The sequence below is a fragment of the Monodelphis domestica genome, chromosome 2 (assembly GCF_027887165.1).
Source record: "Monodelphis domestica isolate mMonDom1 chromosome 2, mMonDom1.pri, whole genome shotgun sequence".
NCBI classification, from domain to species: Eukaryota; Metazoa; Chordata; class Mammalia; order Didelphimorphia; family Didelphidae; genus Monodelphis; species Monodelphis domestica.
Genome location: NC_077228.1, coordinates 193,427,462 through 193,443,313, shown reverse-complemented (window position 1 = coordinate 193,443,313; position 15,852 = coordinate 193,427,462). Strand labels below are relative to the sequence as shown.

Sequence of the window (15,852 nt, the reverse complement as noted above, 5' to 3'; positions counted from 1 at the left end):
TTCATAGTGTCATTTATCTTCATCTCCCACCCAAAACCCACACAAGACCAAGTGGAGCCCAGTGATAGGGACAGCAATTTATTGACACAAACACAAAGGCAGCTTCGGCAGTAGGGGAAGAGTGGGGAGACAAACACACAAGCAAAAATCACATTTCACTTTAGGCCTTGCTTAGAAAATGAGGGATAGGATATGTCTACCCAAGTCTTCCCCAACACTGGTCATTTGGCAGTGGTCAGGACGGTGAGCCACCCGCCCTTCATCCCCCAATTCAAAATTTAGAAATGGGAGAAGGGCAATAGTCCTCACCCTCAAAATCCTGACATTTGGCCTCCAGCTCAGGGACCCACTGGCAGGTGCCCAAATCTGCCTCCCATTCTCTACCCTCCCCCCCTCCCCAACCGATCCCCAATGTAAACAAGAAATCCAGGGCCTCCTTTAAGAAACTTGCCTCCCACTATAGGGGTGGAAATCAGTTGGGGCCTTATAAGGACTAAAGATGGAATGTGCTTCAAATTTTACTTTGGTCCCAGAGTTTGGAAATGGACATAATTGTCTCTAAGAGTCAGGACTGGTAAATTCCACAGTTATCTGCAAGGCTGAAAAAAAGGTTCTCTCCCAACCAGAAATGAGAGGCTGGCGAAAGGGTGGGGCCATCTCTTTCCCAGGAGCCTTCTGGCTGTCCGAATCCCCAATCCTCACCCCCTCAGACACACAGGAGATTTTTGGCAGCACAGTGGGACTGGAAACCCCAGCTCCATCAGAACAAGGCACTGGGGAGTATCGGGGGCAAGAACCTGGGGAAAGAAACAGTTAAACTCCCCATGAGCACAAGACATTTCAGATGCTAAGGCACTGAGAACAGATCTAAGGAACTCAGTGGAAGAGGGGAGGTCAGAGGGACTCCTGCCAGGCCCCCTCCGTGCCTGAGGGGGGTGAGGACAGTCCAGTCCCTTCCTAGGGTGTAAGACAAACTAGGTTAAGACTGTGGAAGAGCCCTGTGTTTGGAAAGGCCCATTTGTGCTTATAAAGTCAGGAGTAGGAGGAGGGACACACTGACCCAGCTACTAAGGATAGCTTCCATTTACACAAGGTGTCCCAGAAGTCCCCAGTGTTGCCTGAAGGTGCTAAGCCTTCAAATGGCACTGAGACTTCTGGGACACCCCGTATGTCACTCTAGAGACTGGTCAGCGCTGGGACAGAGTGAAAATCTGGAGCACAGCCGAGATGGGACGAATGCTAGACTCGAGGACTGCCTCCCTCACCCCCACCCTGAGCTGGCATTTCAGTTTCTTTGGGGGAAGCAAGGGGGATAGGACTGGGGAAGAGTAAGCAGAGACCAACTCATACACAACAGGGCAGGCAGGGTGGGAGGAAGGTAGACGGTAACTTGGCACAAGCAGGGCAGAAAGCCTGGGGCAACAAGAGGAGGGGGGGAGGGAAAGAAGCAGCTGGGCCTCTGGGTGGGCCCATACATCCAAGTGGTCACTTCCTAGCCTTCTGGGGGAAAAGGAAGGGAGGGGAGGCAGCCGTGACCAAGAGGAAATAAACTCGATTGGAGAAAGGTCATCACGCCATCCCTGACCCTTGGAAGGACGGTGTATTTGGGGGAGCCAAAGAAGGAAGAAGTTAAGAGACATCAGTAGTAACCCAAAAGAACACGACTTCCTGACCTCTCCATTCCAAGGTCCCCCAAACCCTTCTCTCTCCCTCAATCTTTCCCCCCTGCCAGGACCCTCCCCCTAGTAGTTCTTCTCTGAACTGGGAACCAGGATGACTTTGCCCACATTCTTCTTCTCTTGGATTTGCTTCATGGCATCAGCCACCTGTAGGGAAAGGAGGCAGGAAATACCCACTGAAGCGTGATTGTGGAGAAGACAAAATCACCTGCTCTTGCCCCCTCAAATCCCATCCATCTGCCCCCCAAGAGTAACCCAGCCCCGAAGTGTTCCTAAGGCAGGGCACTTGGAGTTCAAAGGGGACTCGGAGGCCAGCTGGAAAGAAGAGAGCCTCTGCGCAGAGCCAGGCCCAGACCCCGCGTCGCCTCACTCCACTCTTTCCCTTCCTTCTCGGCACCCAGCCCAGTTACGGCAGAGAAAGCACTGTCCAAGGGAAGGAGGCCCAGACTTGGGGGGGATGGAGGGGACGCCTATTTGTATGGTCTGGGCGCCTTTGTGCTTTCACAAAGATGATCTCAATTGGACCCTCCCAGCAAGCTAAGAGGTCCTTTACGTGCCGTCGTGATCCTCATTTTACAGGCGAGGAAACAGAGGCACAGATCGAGTGTCGCTATAGCGTACTTAATAGCTAGTGCCTGAGAGAGGTCTGAACTCGGTTCTTCCTGACTCCAGGTCCAGCTCTATCTGCTGGGCCTGGGAGCCTGAGCACAGGCAGCTCTCTCTGAGCCTCGGGTCCCGAGTCTGGCACCTACGGCCCCCCGCACGCCCTCGAGTGGGCCAGCCCCCAACTCACCTTCTCAAAGGGCCAGACGGAGTCGATGTGGGGCTTGATGTGGCCCTGGCTGTAAAGGCTCATCAGGTGCAGCACCACCCTGCTCACCAGCTCCATCTCGTTCTCCAGGTAGCTAAGGTTGAAGCCGCAGATGCCACGATTCGCCTGCAGCAGCTGCAAGGCAGACACGCTGAACTGATTCCACCAGGTTTTGGCCATGGCCATCAGGTTCCGTTTGGGGCCGGTTAGCAAGTTGGCCACACCTGCAGAAAAGCCGGGACAGGACACGTTCATCCAAAAATAGCCCATAGGGCAGCTGGGTAGCTCAGTGGATGGAGAGCCAGGCCTAGAGATGGGAGGTCCTGGGTTCAAATCTGGCCTCAGACACTTCCCAGCTGTGTGACCCCTGATCAAGTCACTGACAAAAAGATGCCCGGCCCTTACTGCTCTTCTGCCTTGGAACCAATACTTAGTATCGACTCTAAGATGGAAGCTAAGGATTAAAAAACAAAAAAGAAGGGAGGCAGCTGGGTAGCTCAGTGGCTAGAAAACCCTGCCTACGGACAAGAGGTCCTGGGTTCAAATGTGGCCTCAGACACTTCCTAGCTGTGTGGCAAGTCATTTAACCCCACTGCCCAGTCCTTGCTGCTCTTCTGCCTTAGAACCAATACACAGTATTGAATGTAAGAGAGAAGGTAAGAGTTTATAAAAATATCCACACAAACACGAACCCACAAACCCACACGATCCATATATGTGCACACGTTTATACACGTTATCTCTATAAATGTCTTATCTATTATGTATATCAAATACATTTAAAATCTGCTCTCTCTATAGTATGTTTAATACTATTTTTGTATGTAGGTCTTTTAGAGGCAGCAGCCATGTACAGCGGATAGAGAAGCGGCCATGGCCGTGGAGGTAGGGAGATTCCACGTTCTGCCTCAGATACAGCCTGGCTACATGACTGTGGACAAGTCATTTAGCCGCCTGAGCCCTAAGGTGTTGTTCAGTTGTGTTCAACTCTTCAAGACCCCACTTTTTGGAGCAGATTCTGAAATGGTTCACCATTTCTTTCTCTGGCTCATTTGAAAAATGAGGAAATAGGGCAGTTTGGTGGCTCAGTGGATGGAGAGCAAGGCCAAGAGATGGGAGGTCCCAGGTTCAAATCTGACCTCGGACACTTCCCACCTGGGTGACCCTGGGCAAGTCACTTGACCCCAATTGCCTAGCCCTTACTGCTCCTCTGCTTTCAAACCAATACACATTACTGATTCAAAGACAGAAAAAAGAATGTATTTTTATGTGTGTAAACATAGGAATGATACACAAAGGGGCACATAAAAATATCCTCTAGAGATAGACAGACATAGCATGGCAAAGTGGACAGAAGACCAGCCTTGGCATTGGGAAACAGATCCAAGCTCTGCCTCTGATACAAGCTAACTGGGTGACCCTGAGCAAGTCATTTCACAGTTAACAGGCAACTCCAAGCCAAGTTATAGACAAGTTTTAGTTCTGCATCAGTTTCCACACTGATAAAATCCCAAGTCTAGGCCCAGCCCCAACTCTACCCCCTGAAAAAGTATCTATAACTAAAACGTTCCTGGTAGGAATTTAAAGATTTTTATTGATATTGGGGGAAGCCTTGTTATTCAGACATGTCTGAGTCTTTGTGATTTCATTTGGGGTTTTCCTCAGGCAAAGATCCTGGAGTGGTTTCCCATTTCCTTCTCCAGCTCATTCGATAGATGAGGAAACTGAGGCCAAGAGTGGTCACAGGGTTGGACAGTGTCTGAGGCCGGCTGTGGGCTTGGGGCTGCCTCTCCAGGCCAGGCATTCCTGAGAGAAGCTGCTGTGCTCCCAGGTACTCGTCACTTTCAGGTACTCGTCAATTCTCCTTTGACATCCCTGCTGCATCACCGGCCCACCCATCCCTGCACAGGAATCCTCTCCTACCACATTCCTCACAAGCAGCCATCTCTCTAGGTCTCAAAGGCCCCGTTCTGGGCCAGCACCATGCCATCTTGGGGATTTTATACTTTAAGCAATCCCAGATTTTGTCTCCATAGATGTGACTGCCAAATTGGCAGGTGGTCACTGACAGTTGCTTTGGCTGGAAAACTAAGAACAGGCACCATCTTTGTTGCACTTAGGCTGCTGGTTTAAAAAAAAAACAAAAAACCTCTTACCTTCTGCCCATCTTAATTCTTCTTTTTTTTAACCCTTACCTTCCATCTTAAAGAGTCAATACTGTGGGGGCAGCTGGGTAGCTCAGTTGAGAGCCAGGTCTAGAGACGGGAGGTCCTGGGTTCAAGACACTTCCTAGCTGTGTGACCCTGGGCAAGTCGCTTAACCCCAGTTGCTTAGACCTTACCACTCTTCTGCTTTGGAACCAGTACTCAGTATTGATTCCAAGATGGAAGGTAAGGGTTTTCTTTAACAAATAAAGTATGAAGTTTGACACGGGCTAGGCAACTGGGGTTAAATGACTTGCTCAGGGTCACACAGCTGGGAAGTATCTGAGGCCCCCAACTCCAGGCCTGTTGCTCTAATCACTCTGTTACCTAGCAGTTGGCTCTTAAACAGCAGACAGACAGACCCATGGCTAGGTCAAGGCCTCCCTTCCAGCTCCAGAGGGCTTGTTGGAATCCTGGAAGCACAACATCTCCGGGCAAGAGAAGGCATCTCCAGGAGAATTTCAGCTCTATCTAATCTCCCAGACACATGACCCCGTGTGGGCAGAGTCCAACACCTATCATTCCTTCTGGGTTTTTTCCTCCTGGGACAGTCATCAAAGTGGAATCGGCAAGTGGGTCAAGGAGCGATTGTTTTTATCCCTCTTGTTACACATTACCAGCCTCCTTCCCAGAAAAAAAAGGTGGCAACAGGAGATTCAGGGATCACATTAAGGTGAGTTTGTATTCCCCAGGCAGCACCGGGAACACATGGGAGGATGGAAGGGAAGGAGATAAATATTTAGTGTCTTTTATGTGCCAAGCATTGTGTTATAAGCACTTTAGAAATATGTCATTTGATTCTGGAGGAAATTTTTTTCAAGTGAGCTTCAAAAGCCCCTTATCTTTCCCTAAATCCCTTCAGTGGCAGTATGGAATGGTGGAGAACTGGACTGAGAGTCCCAAAGATCTGTGTCCTAATCCCATCTCAGACACCTAAAAAATGAGACATTTGGGTCTTAATGACCTCAGATTCTTTCTTTTTTTTTTTTAACCCATATCTTCTTTCTTACACTAGGTATTGGTTCCAAGGCAATAGAGCAGTTCACATAGCTAGGTGGAATCTGAGGCCACGTTTGAACCCAGGGCCTCGTGCCTCCAGGCCTGGCTCCCTATCCATTGCCCCACTAAAATTCTTTCCATCTCAAAACCTATGATCTTATGAAAGAGAGAAAAAAGGGCCAATTCCCTTTCCTCAGTGTCTCAGGAATTACCTCTCGAATCCCCCCCACTCTCTCACTCACTTCATCTATAGAGCCTTACCTATTTGGCCATTTTCTTCTTAATCCATTTGTTAAAAATTAAATTTATTATAATTTATTATTTTTTTTAAAAACCCTTACCTTCCATCTCAGAATTAGTACTGTGTATTGGTTCTAAGGTAGGAGAGCCATAAGGACTTGGGCAATGGGGGTGAAGTGACTTGCCCAGGGTCACATAGCTATGAAGTGTCTGAAGCCAGATTTGAACTTAGGACCTCCCATCTCTAGGCCTGGCTCTCTACCCACTGAGTCACCTAGCTGCTCTCCTAAAAATCAAATTTAAATAAAACAAGTTTAAAAATAAATTAGTAAGGGGGCAGCTAGTTCAGTGAACAGTCAGACCTAGAGGCAGGAGGTCCTGGGTTCAAATGTGGCCTCAGATACTTCCTAGCTATGTGACCATGGGTGAGTCACTATCTTATCACCCCATTGCCTAACCCTTACCACTCTTCTACCTTGGACCCAATACATACAAGTGATTCTAAGATGGAAGGTAAGGGTTTATTTTTATTTATTTATGTTTGTTTATTTAATTAGTCTATTAGAATATTTTTCCATGGTTACAAGATTCATGTTCTTTCTTTCCCCTTCTTCCCCAACCCCTCCCATAGCTGATGTGCAATTCCACTGGGTTTTACATGTGTCATTGATCAAGACCTATTTCCATGTTATTGATATTTGCACCAGGGTGATCATTTAGAGTCTACATCCCCAGTCATAACCCCATTGAACCATGTGACCAAGCAGTTGTTTTTCTTCTGTGTTTCTACTCCCACAGTTCTATGGGTTTAAAAATCAATCAATAAGTAAAAAAAAATTAAGAAAAAATCAAATCAAATTAATCAATCAATAAAAATGTACCTCAGTTAATCCCCAAGAAGCCAAATACATCTAATTACTCAAATTTATAAAGAGCTAAATCAATTGTACAAAAAAATCAAGCCATTCTCCAATTGACAAATGGATAAGGGACATGAATAGGCAATTTTCAGTCAAAGAAATCAAAATTATTAATAAGCACATGAAAAAGTGTTCTAAATCTCTTATAATCAGAGAGATGCAAATCAAAACAACTCTGAGGTATCACTTCACACCTAGCAGATTGGCTAACATGACAGCAAAGGAAAGTAACTAATGATGGAGGGGATGTGGCAAAGTTGGGACATTAATGCACTACTGGTGGAGTTGTGAATTGATCCAACCATTCTGGAGGGCAATTTGGAACTAAGCCCAAAGGGTACTAAAAGACTGTCTGCCCTTTGATCCAGCCATAGCATTGCTGGGCTTGTACCCCAAAGAGATACTAAGGAAAAAGACTTGTGGTGGCCAAGGATTGGAGGGTGAGGGGATGCCCATCAACTGGGGAATGGCTGAACAAATTGTGGTATATGTTGGTGATGGAATACTATTGTGCAAAAAGGAATAATAAAGTGGAGGAGTTCCATGGAGACTGGAACAACCTCCAGGAAGTGATGCAGAGTGAGAGGAGCAGAGCCAGGAGAACATTGTACACAGATACTGATACACTGTGGTACAAGAGAATGTAATGGACTTCTCCATTAGTGGCAATGCAGTGATCCTGAACAACTTGGAGGGATCTATGAGAAAGAACACTATCCACATCCAGAGGAAAAACTGTGGGAGTAGAAACACAGAAGAAAAACAACTGCTTGATCACATGGGTCGAGGGGACATGGCTGGGGATGGAGACTCTAAAGGAACATCCTAGTGCAAACACCAACAACATGGAAATAGGTTCTGATCAAGGACGCATGTGATACCCAGTGGAATTGTGCATCAGCTATGGAAAGGTGGGGGAGGGAAAGAATATGATTCTTGTAACCAAGGAATAATGCTCTAAATTTACTTTAAAAAGATAAAAATTAAAATTAAAAAAAAGGCAAATACAGTCTGCCAAACAGTCTATGGATGAGCAATTACCTACGACTTGCCACACAGCAAGGCATCTTGACTTGACCCCACTCCCTCAGTGATTCCCCACCCCCCCAACCCCCAAGCAACTCACCATAGGTGACGACTTTACCCATTGGTTTCAGTAGGTTGTAAGCTTTGTAGGTGTCTGCTCCACCCAGGGGATCCAGGACGATGTCCACCCCTGTGGAGAAGGGCATAAGAAGTCAGTGGGGATGGAGATGGGGAAATGGAGCCCCCTACCCTGACCCCCGAACACGTGCTCCTCACCTTTGGGGGAGATCTTTTTGACCTCATCCACATAGTTGGATGTGTGGTAGTCAATGGGGTGGCTGACCCCCTTCTCCTTCAGCACATCATGCTTGCTGGCAGAGGCCGTCCCAAACACCGTCACATTCTCCACTGTCTGGCACAGCTGGATGGCAGCCATCCCTACCCCTCCTAGAGCCAACGGATGGACACAGGATGGTCACAAGACCTTCTGGCAGACCCCCCAGCACCTCACCTCCCACCCCACAGCCATTCATACATCCCTCAGCCAGTTTTCCATAGGAAAAGGGGCAGGGGAGAGTTGCTATGGAAACCATACTGCCAAGCCCAACCTGGAGCCTGGGCGTTGCCACGGCAACAACATTGCCAGGGTTTCTGGGAGTCTCCTGGGCAGTCCAGGCCAAGGTCTCCCTGGGTTGCCATGACAACAGCCAGCTTGGTGGCTGGGGGAGGGGGCAAGCTTTAGGGGGGAAGGGGGAGGGAGCAGACAGCGGGGGAGAGTCTGACATTACCCGCAGCCATGTGCACCAGGACGCTGTGGCCAGGCCGAAGATTGCCACAATCAAAGAGGACCATGTAGGCAGTGATGTAATTGACAGGCAAGGCAGCTGCCTCTTCAAAGGACATCGCTTCCGGCATTGGGAATGTCTGGACAGCTGGCACGGTCACCTCCTCCTGCCACATCCCAGCCCTCACCAGCACCATCACTCGGTCACCTACCTTGGGGAGTGCAAAAAGAAAAAAGACTTCTGCATTTGACAGAATTCTAGGGGATCAGTTGAGAAAAGCCCGGCTCAGAGCATCTAGATGGTCTGGGTCACCTTTCTCGAGTCGGGGACCACTTCATCCCTGGGGAAGCCTAAGGACCCCTTCTCAGAAAAGTGTTTTTAAATGCACAAAATCAGAGAGGATTACAAAGGAAACAAATTCTATTGAAATTCAGTTATCAAAACAGTTTAAAACCATTTTTTAATCCTTTTTATCCATCTTAGTTACAACTAAGAAGAAAGGCAAGGGCCAGGCAATTGGGGTTAAGCAACTTGCCACCTCTGAACCCAGGGCCTCCCGAATTCAGGCCTGGCACCGAACTGCCCCACAAAAGTTTTTAAAACACGTCTACAGACTTACGGGAAAGAATGCTCTCCACCTGTAGAGAAAGAACTGTGGGAGTAGACATGCAGAAGAAAATATGATTTATCACTTGTTTATATGGGTACATGATTTGGGGTCTTGGTTTTAAAAGATTAATCTATTACAAAAACGAATAATATGGAAATAGATTTTGAGTGATGAGACGCAGAACCCAGTGCAATTGCTTATCAGCTCTGGGAGGGGGGAAGAGAACAGGGAAGGGAGAAAACATGAATCATGTAACCATGTAAAGAATTTTTAAATAAAATTAAAAAAACGAACAAACAAGCCCATGGCCCCTAGGTTAAGAGCCTCTGATCTATCTGGTACAACCCACTCATTTTATAAAGAAATAAACTAAGGTCCAAAACAAGTTCATGGACCCCAGGTTAAGAACCCTTGACCCCAGAAGACCTGCAAATTGTACATAGCAACAAACTAAGATTCAGAAAAGAAAGTGATTTACCTAAGGTCACACAGTGGAGGGAGGGGCAAGGTCTCAAGGCCAGGGTTTGTCATTTTCAAGTCTTGTGCTCTTATTTACTGAACTCTTATTCAAGGCTTCCCTGTACTGTGAGAGGAGGGGGCAGAGGAGCAGGGGCCACAAAACAGCGTAAGACTATCTGGGATCAGGGCTTCGGGCACACAAAGAAGGCAGAGCCCCGCTCCTGAGGGCGAGGTGGAAGGGAGAATGGGGGGCAGATTTTCTGGAAAAGGACGCCTTTCAGTTCCTCAAGATAGAACACGAGGTATTCAAAGGTGGTCTAGTTCTAAATGACATGCACGAGGCCTTCTGGAATTGCCGCACACACAGAGAAGTTATTGGCTATTCAGAGAGGCCTCATGCCAGCTCGCCCCCACCTCCCCAGTCCAAGATGGAGATGCACCCCCCCCTTCCACCCCTACACACCCAGAGCGCAGAAAACACGAGTCTGGGGCAAAAGCACAACAGCCGCTTATTTGATCCTCTCCTCCGGCTTAACAGCATGGGGGGGGGGGGTAGGTTTATGTCCCCCCTCCCTGGGGAATACAGAGATGTGGGTGGGGGTGAGAAGTCTAGACAATCAGGGTCTGTCTCAGCCCCTGCCAGGAATGAGGGTAATGAGAAGCAACCAGGGAGCTGAGAAGGGGGAGGGGGGAAGACTCCCACGCATAACCCCCTTTCCATCATAAAATCTCTCCCCAAAGCCTCCCTTCCCTGCACGGTAGGGAGAATAGGGCCTGAAACCGCTAAGACGCGTATTTCCCTTTCTTCTCAGTCCAACTCCTCCCTGTCCAAACGGGAGACTCCCCAAATCCTAGCCTGGGTTCAAAAGGCTGAGGTTTGGGGGAGTCCCTTCTGATTCAATAGAATCATAGACTAGGAACTGAAAGAGACCTTAGAGGCTAACTTCCTTACATTCTAGAGATAAAGAAAGGGAGGCTCTGGTAAGTAACCCGCCCTTGGCTGGCTGAAGGAGGATTTGAACTCGGGTCTTTTGGACTCCCAAGCCTCCTTTCTTCCCCCCACTCCAGCGATCCATGTATAGACCCTTCCTGGGCAGGGCCCTGGATGTGCACGGCCTAATGGTTCCGCATGGCCCAGGTCCCTAGATCTCAGGGGCGTGGTCCATTCAAAGCCCAATTCTGGACCCTCGCTGCAGATTCTTCCTCCGGACAGGATATCCGTCGGAAGGCCTGTGTATATGGGTTGGGGAAGATAGGAGGAAGGGCCTGGTGGCTGGTCCCCACCCCCAGCAGCCCCAGGTCCCTCCGGGCCCTTCCCTCCCCCCTCTTAAGGTCAGCTGGGAGGAAGAGGGGCCTGGCAGCGAGTCGGGGTTAACAGAGGGTTGGGGAAGGAGGAGAGGCTCCAGGATGGGTTTTAAAGGAGAAGCTCGGGCTCTGGGGAAAGATCTCGAAGGAAAATGGGCTCGTCAGGATTGTCGCCGATAGTCGCCGATAGTCTATCCCTCTAGGGTCCTCTAAAACTTTATTATTGTCGTGTTTCCTTGAAGGAGCCCGAGCGCTGGTCGGAGCTTAGGGATAAATTAAAACAAGTTGCTGTGAGCGGTGGGGCAGGGCCAACCTGCTCCTCAGGGCCAACCCCACCTCCAAAGCTCTGAAGAGCAGAGCCGGGGTCCCCGGGGTCCCGCTGGGGGACGAAGGGGGAGGCGGCGGCTTCCGTCTGATCTCTCCCTGGGGAGGGTTGCTCCAAGGTTTGCCTAGCCAGCAGCAGCACAGAGTGAGCCAGGCCGGTGGTGTGAGTCACAGGGAGGAGAGATAGCAGGATGGTCACATTAGAAGGAGCCTTTCTCAACGCCCCCTCCCCTCTTTCGTGGCTTCCTCCCAAGACCCCTGTCCCCTCCCCAAATCCTAAACTAGCTTACCAGATAGAAAACGCCCCAGAAAAGGGGGGAGAGGGCAAGAGTTCTGACCCTCCCTCCGCCGGGGGTGGGCGTGTCCCTCCCTCGACTCTAGCTTAGGGAGAGGTAGTCCCCTCCCTCCGCCCCCGCCAGCCACGGGGGTGCATGTGACTCCGGCCCTAGGCTCCCCCGCTAACCCTCCCAAAACCCACTGGCTTTTCTCCAATGTAGATCCCCGCCCCACCCCTTCGCCCTCTTGGAGAAGGGGGGCTCTATAAACCTTGCCTAAGGATTTGCGCAGTCCAGGCCCGACTGTTTAAGGGGGGCGCATATTCAAGGAGATGGGGTGCTAATCCTTTGGGGGGGGGGCTGGATGTGTAGAGCACTCTCCGCATGCGCAAGGCCACCCTATTGTTTTTCCGCCACGGGCGAAGGGCGGCGGCTGCAGCTGGACAGACATATGGGGTGGAGTCCCCCTCCCAACAATCACCCCCAAATTCCTTATCCGCAAGGGCTACTAAGGAGCCCCAAGACAGGAAGAGCTCCAGGGCAGGTTCTACCCTAGTCACTTCCCCAAACACACCCACACACCCCACCTCCGGCCAGTTTTACCCTTGGTGCCACACCCCCGGCCCTATCATACCTGTAACCCCCACACCTCCTCCCGACCCAAACTGCTCGCTCACCTTGCGCTCCTTGACTCCCTCTCCCACTGCGATCACAATGCCCGCACCCTCCATCCCGGGGGTGAAGGGCACTTGGGGCAGGCGGTCGTACACTCCCTGGCGAATCAAAAGGTCAGCGAAGTTGAGGCCGCAGGCTCGGACCCGAACGGTCAGCTGTCCGGGGCCCGGGGCTGGAGGGGAAGCCGGCCGGTTCTGCAGCTTCACTTTGTCATAGCCTCCGAAGCCCGTGAGCACCAAGCAGCGCAAAGGGGGCCGCTCCGGGGGAACCTCGTCCTTGGCCGCCTCCGACGGCGGGGGCGTTGGCGGAGACACGATCTCTTCGGTTTTGGAGGGCGGCTGAGGGGCATCGCCCCCCTCTCCGGCCGTGGCCGCGGCTGCAATGGCCACCTCCGCTGTCTCCCCCTCTGCGGACATGGCTCTCTCCAACTCCGTCCGTTCACCGCCGGGTCCCGGGTGCACAGCTACGGGGAGCGAGTGAGCTCCGGGCGCAGGGGAAAGCAAGGCGAGGGGCGCGGGGCGGGGCCGAAGGAGCGAAGAATCGCGCGGCGCGGGGCGGAGTCCGGGTGGCGGCAGAGTTAAAGGGACGCTTGGAGTCGGCTCGCCCCTAGTCAATTTCGGAGTCTGCTCTAGCTGGTGTGCGCCCCAGCGCGGGCGGGAACCAAGTGATCTCTGCCCTCGAAGCGCTTACGTTCTAAGGGCGCTAACGTTCTACTGCAGATTTCTGGTGAGAGCGGAAGGCGAGGCATTGTTGGCGTCTGCCGGGGAAGTGGACGGCAGTGGGCGGAGAGATGAGGATCTATTTTGTGTGTAATGTCCCAACAAATGAAGAACCCCTACAGACATTATTAACAACTATGTAGCAAGTCTATCCCCAAGCATTTATGTTTTCATATTTTTTACTAAATGCATTTCATTAATTCGTTCATTATATGGGGTTTATATATACAAACATATGTATAGGTATGCATAAAATATATATATATATAGTATATAATCTCCAAGCATTTATTAAGTGCCTGCTATGCGCCCAGCTCTGAGGATAAAAATATAAAGAAGGAAGCAATCTTTTTTCCACATTTTTATAACCCTTGAGAGTTTTTCTTTAAAACGGAGGTTCTTGGTAAGGATGATCAACTGTGAAAGACTTAGCTCTTCTGATCTAAGACAATTCCTGGGGTCCCAAAATGAAAAATACTTTCTACCTCCAAAGAAAGAACTCTGTTTATTGAAGCCCAATTTTTTCACTTTATTTTTCTTTATGTGTGTTTTCTTTTGCAAGATGGCTAATATGGAAATGTGCTATGTATGACTTTACACATATAATCCATGTCATATTGCTTTCCTTAGTTGGGAGTGGGGCAGGAGGGAGGGAATCAAATTTGGAACTCAACATTTTTTAAGTTGAATATTAAAAAATTTTGTGTAAGAGCAGCTAGATGGCTCAATGGCCTGAGAGCCAGGCCAAGAGGCAGGAAGTCTTGGGTTCAAATGTGGCCTCAGACACTTAACTGTGTGACCCTGGGCAAATCACTTAACCTCCATTGCCTAGCCCTTACCACTCTTCTGCCTTGGAACCAATACACAGCCTAAGAGAGACAGTGTTGTTTGTTTTTTTTTAATTACATGTAATTGGGAAATAGTTAATCAAATAAATAAAAATATATTCAAAAAAAACAGATTCTTTACCTTTTGTGTATGACAGACCCCTTTGGCAGTTTGGTGACACCAATTGAGCTTTTATTAAAATAACATATTTAAAAGCATAAAATGAAATACATATAAATGTTTATTGAAATGCAGTTATCCAAATATATTACAAAATACAAGTTCCTTGACCCCTAATTAAGAACCTTTGACTTCAAAAGACCCTATTTTAATTTCTACCACAGACTTTTCTGATCTCATCAGGTGTGTTAGTGCCTGCCTCCAAATTACCTTGTAATTAAAAAAAAATTTTTTTTGTATTTGCTTTGCTGAGTATTTGTTCTTCAGCCCCAAATTAAAATCTAGGGCAGTCACTTTTTTATTTAGGCATTTGTATCTATAGTGCCTAACACAGTGCTTGGTTTAATTGAAGGGACTTAAAAGCCTGTTAATGCTCACATACATAAATTTAGGCTATTTAGGGGCCTGAGAGGATTTGCCAAATCCTGCCAAGGGCATCCTGAAGGAAGGAAATCCCAGGCCCTAGAACTGAACTCAGACCTCCCCCCAACCCCCCAGGCCCCAACCCAGCAAAGATGTGACTGATTTTAATTTTCATCTTTCCCCAGGGCAGAATCCAGGCACATTCCAGTGGGACTTAGTAGAAAAATTATGAGTTGGCTAGTAGAGTAATATTATTTAGGGGTGTAATAGTTGGAGGGCAGCATCTGCATAGTTGTATGATTTTAGACAAATAAGTCACCCTCCTATCTCTTATGCCTTGATTTTGTCTTGAACATGGAGGTTAATTTATTACGCATTGGTTAATTCCACAAGCTTGCATAGGGTGCTGGAGAGGACTAGCTCCTCTGATGGTGAGGGCTTTTTCAGGGCAGCTCATGCACCTTTGGTGTCCACCTGCCCCCCACCTCTCACCTGTGTGGCTCCAAGAAACTATAGCAAGAACTGCTATACTCAGATAAAACTATTTCCAAAGACAAACTAAACCAGGTTGCAGGTAACCAACAGGCCTCAAAATACAAGAATGGGAAGACTTCCCACGGTAGAATGGGGAAAATTTGTTCCAATGACCAAGAAGGCAGCTGAAGCAGGCACCACGGAGCACTTGGAGCTTGGTCAGACATGGAAGATGCAACAGTCACCGGATGCATCAGGGCCATCAACACTCCTCCTGACTTTTGTCTTGCCACTCAACTTGGATAGCATTGGAAGAAAGAGGAAGGTTGACAGATTTTTGGCAACTCTGCCTTTTTATATCCAAGTCACTCGGGGTGCTCTTTAAAAAGGAACAAGAATGATACAAAGACACACACACAAACCAGTCTGTGTTATCAACAGCTTATACTTTATTGTAGAAAAGCACAACATGTATATAGATTAGTAATATATATATATGTATACATATATATATATATAAAGTCATTTGGGGAGAGACACTGTAAGGGGTGCCCTGAGAACTAGGCCCTGAAGGAAGCCAGACATTATAAAAGGCAGAGGTGATAAAGGAGTGCCTTTAATACAAAAATAAGCAATTTGTTTACTACCTGCCCCATTAGGTTATTTTAGCCGTAGATGAAAATAGAATCTGAAAGTGCTTTTGAAAAGCAAAATATTTAAAAGAAGCAAAGCAAAATCATTAGTGCCAGAAGGGACTCTAGTGATAGATCACCTCCTTGAATACCTATATTTTACAGATGAGGAAATGGAGGCCCAGAGAGGTTAAGTGACCGTCCAAGATCCCACAGCTAGTGAGGGAAGAGGGAACTTGGAATTCCTGACACACGGATGTTACTTTTCTCACAACCCTATCGCTGCTTTACAAACAAGGATACTAAGACTAAGAAAGGGGGGAAATGATTTGTTTAAAGTCATC

The 15,852-nt window shown here is 48.6% G+C and overlaps 1 protein-coding gene across 1 annotated transcript; it reads right to left on the bottom strand.

Annotated features, from left to right (window-relative positions):
- Positions 1-62: 62 nt before the first annotated feature.
- Positions 63-13,087, bottom strand: VAT1 (vesicle amine transport 1). Its single transcript, XM_003340237.4, has 6 exons — positions 12,315-13,087; positions 8,668-8,875; positions 8,156-8,326; positions 7,980-8,069; positions 2,473-2,714; positions 63-1,826 (listed from the first exon to the last, which is right to left on the bottom strand). The coding sequence occupies exons 1-6, from the start codon at positions 12,726-12,728 to the stop codon at positions 1,743-1,745; spliced, it is 1,209 nt and encodes a 402-aa protein (XP_003340285.2). The 5' UTR covers positions 12,729-13,087; the 3' UTR covers positions 63-1,742.
- Positions 13,088-15,852: the final 2,765 nt, after the last annotated feature.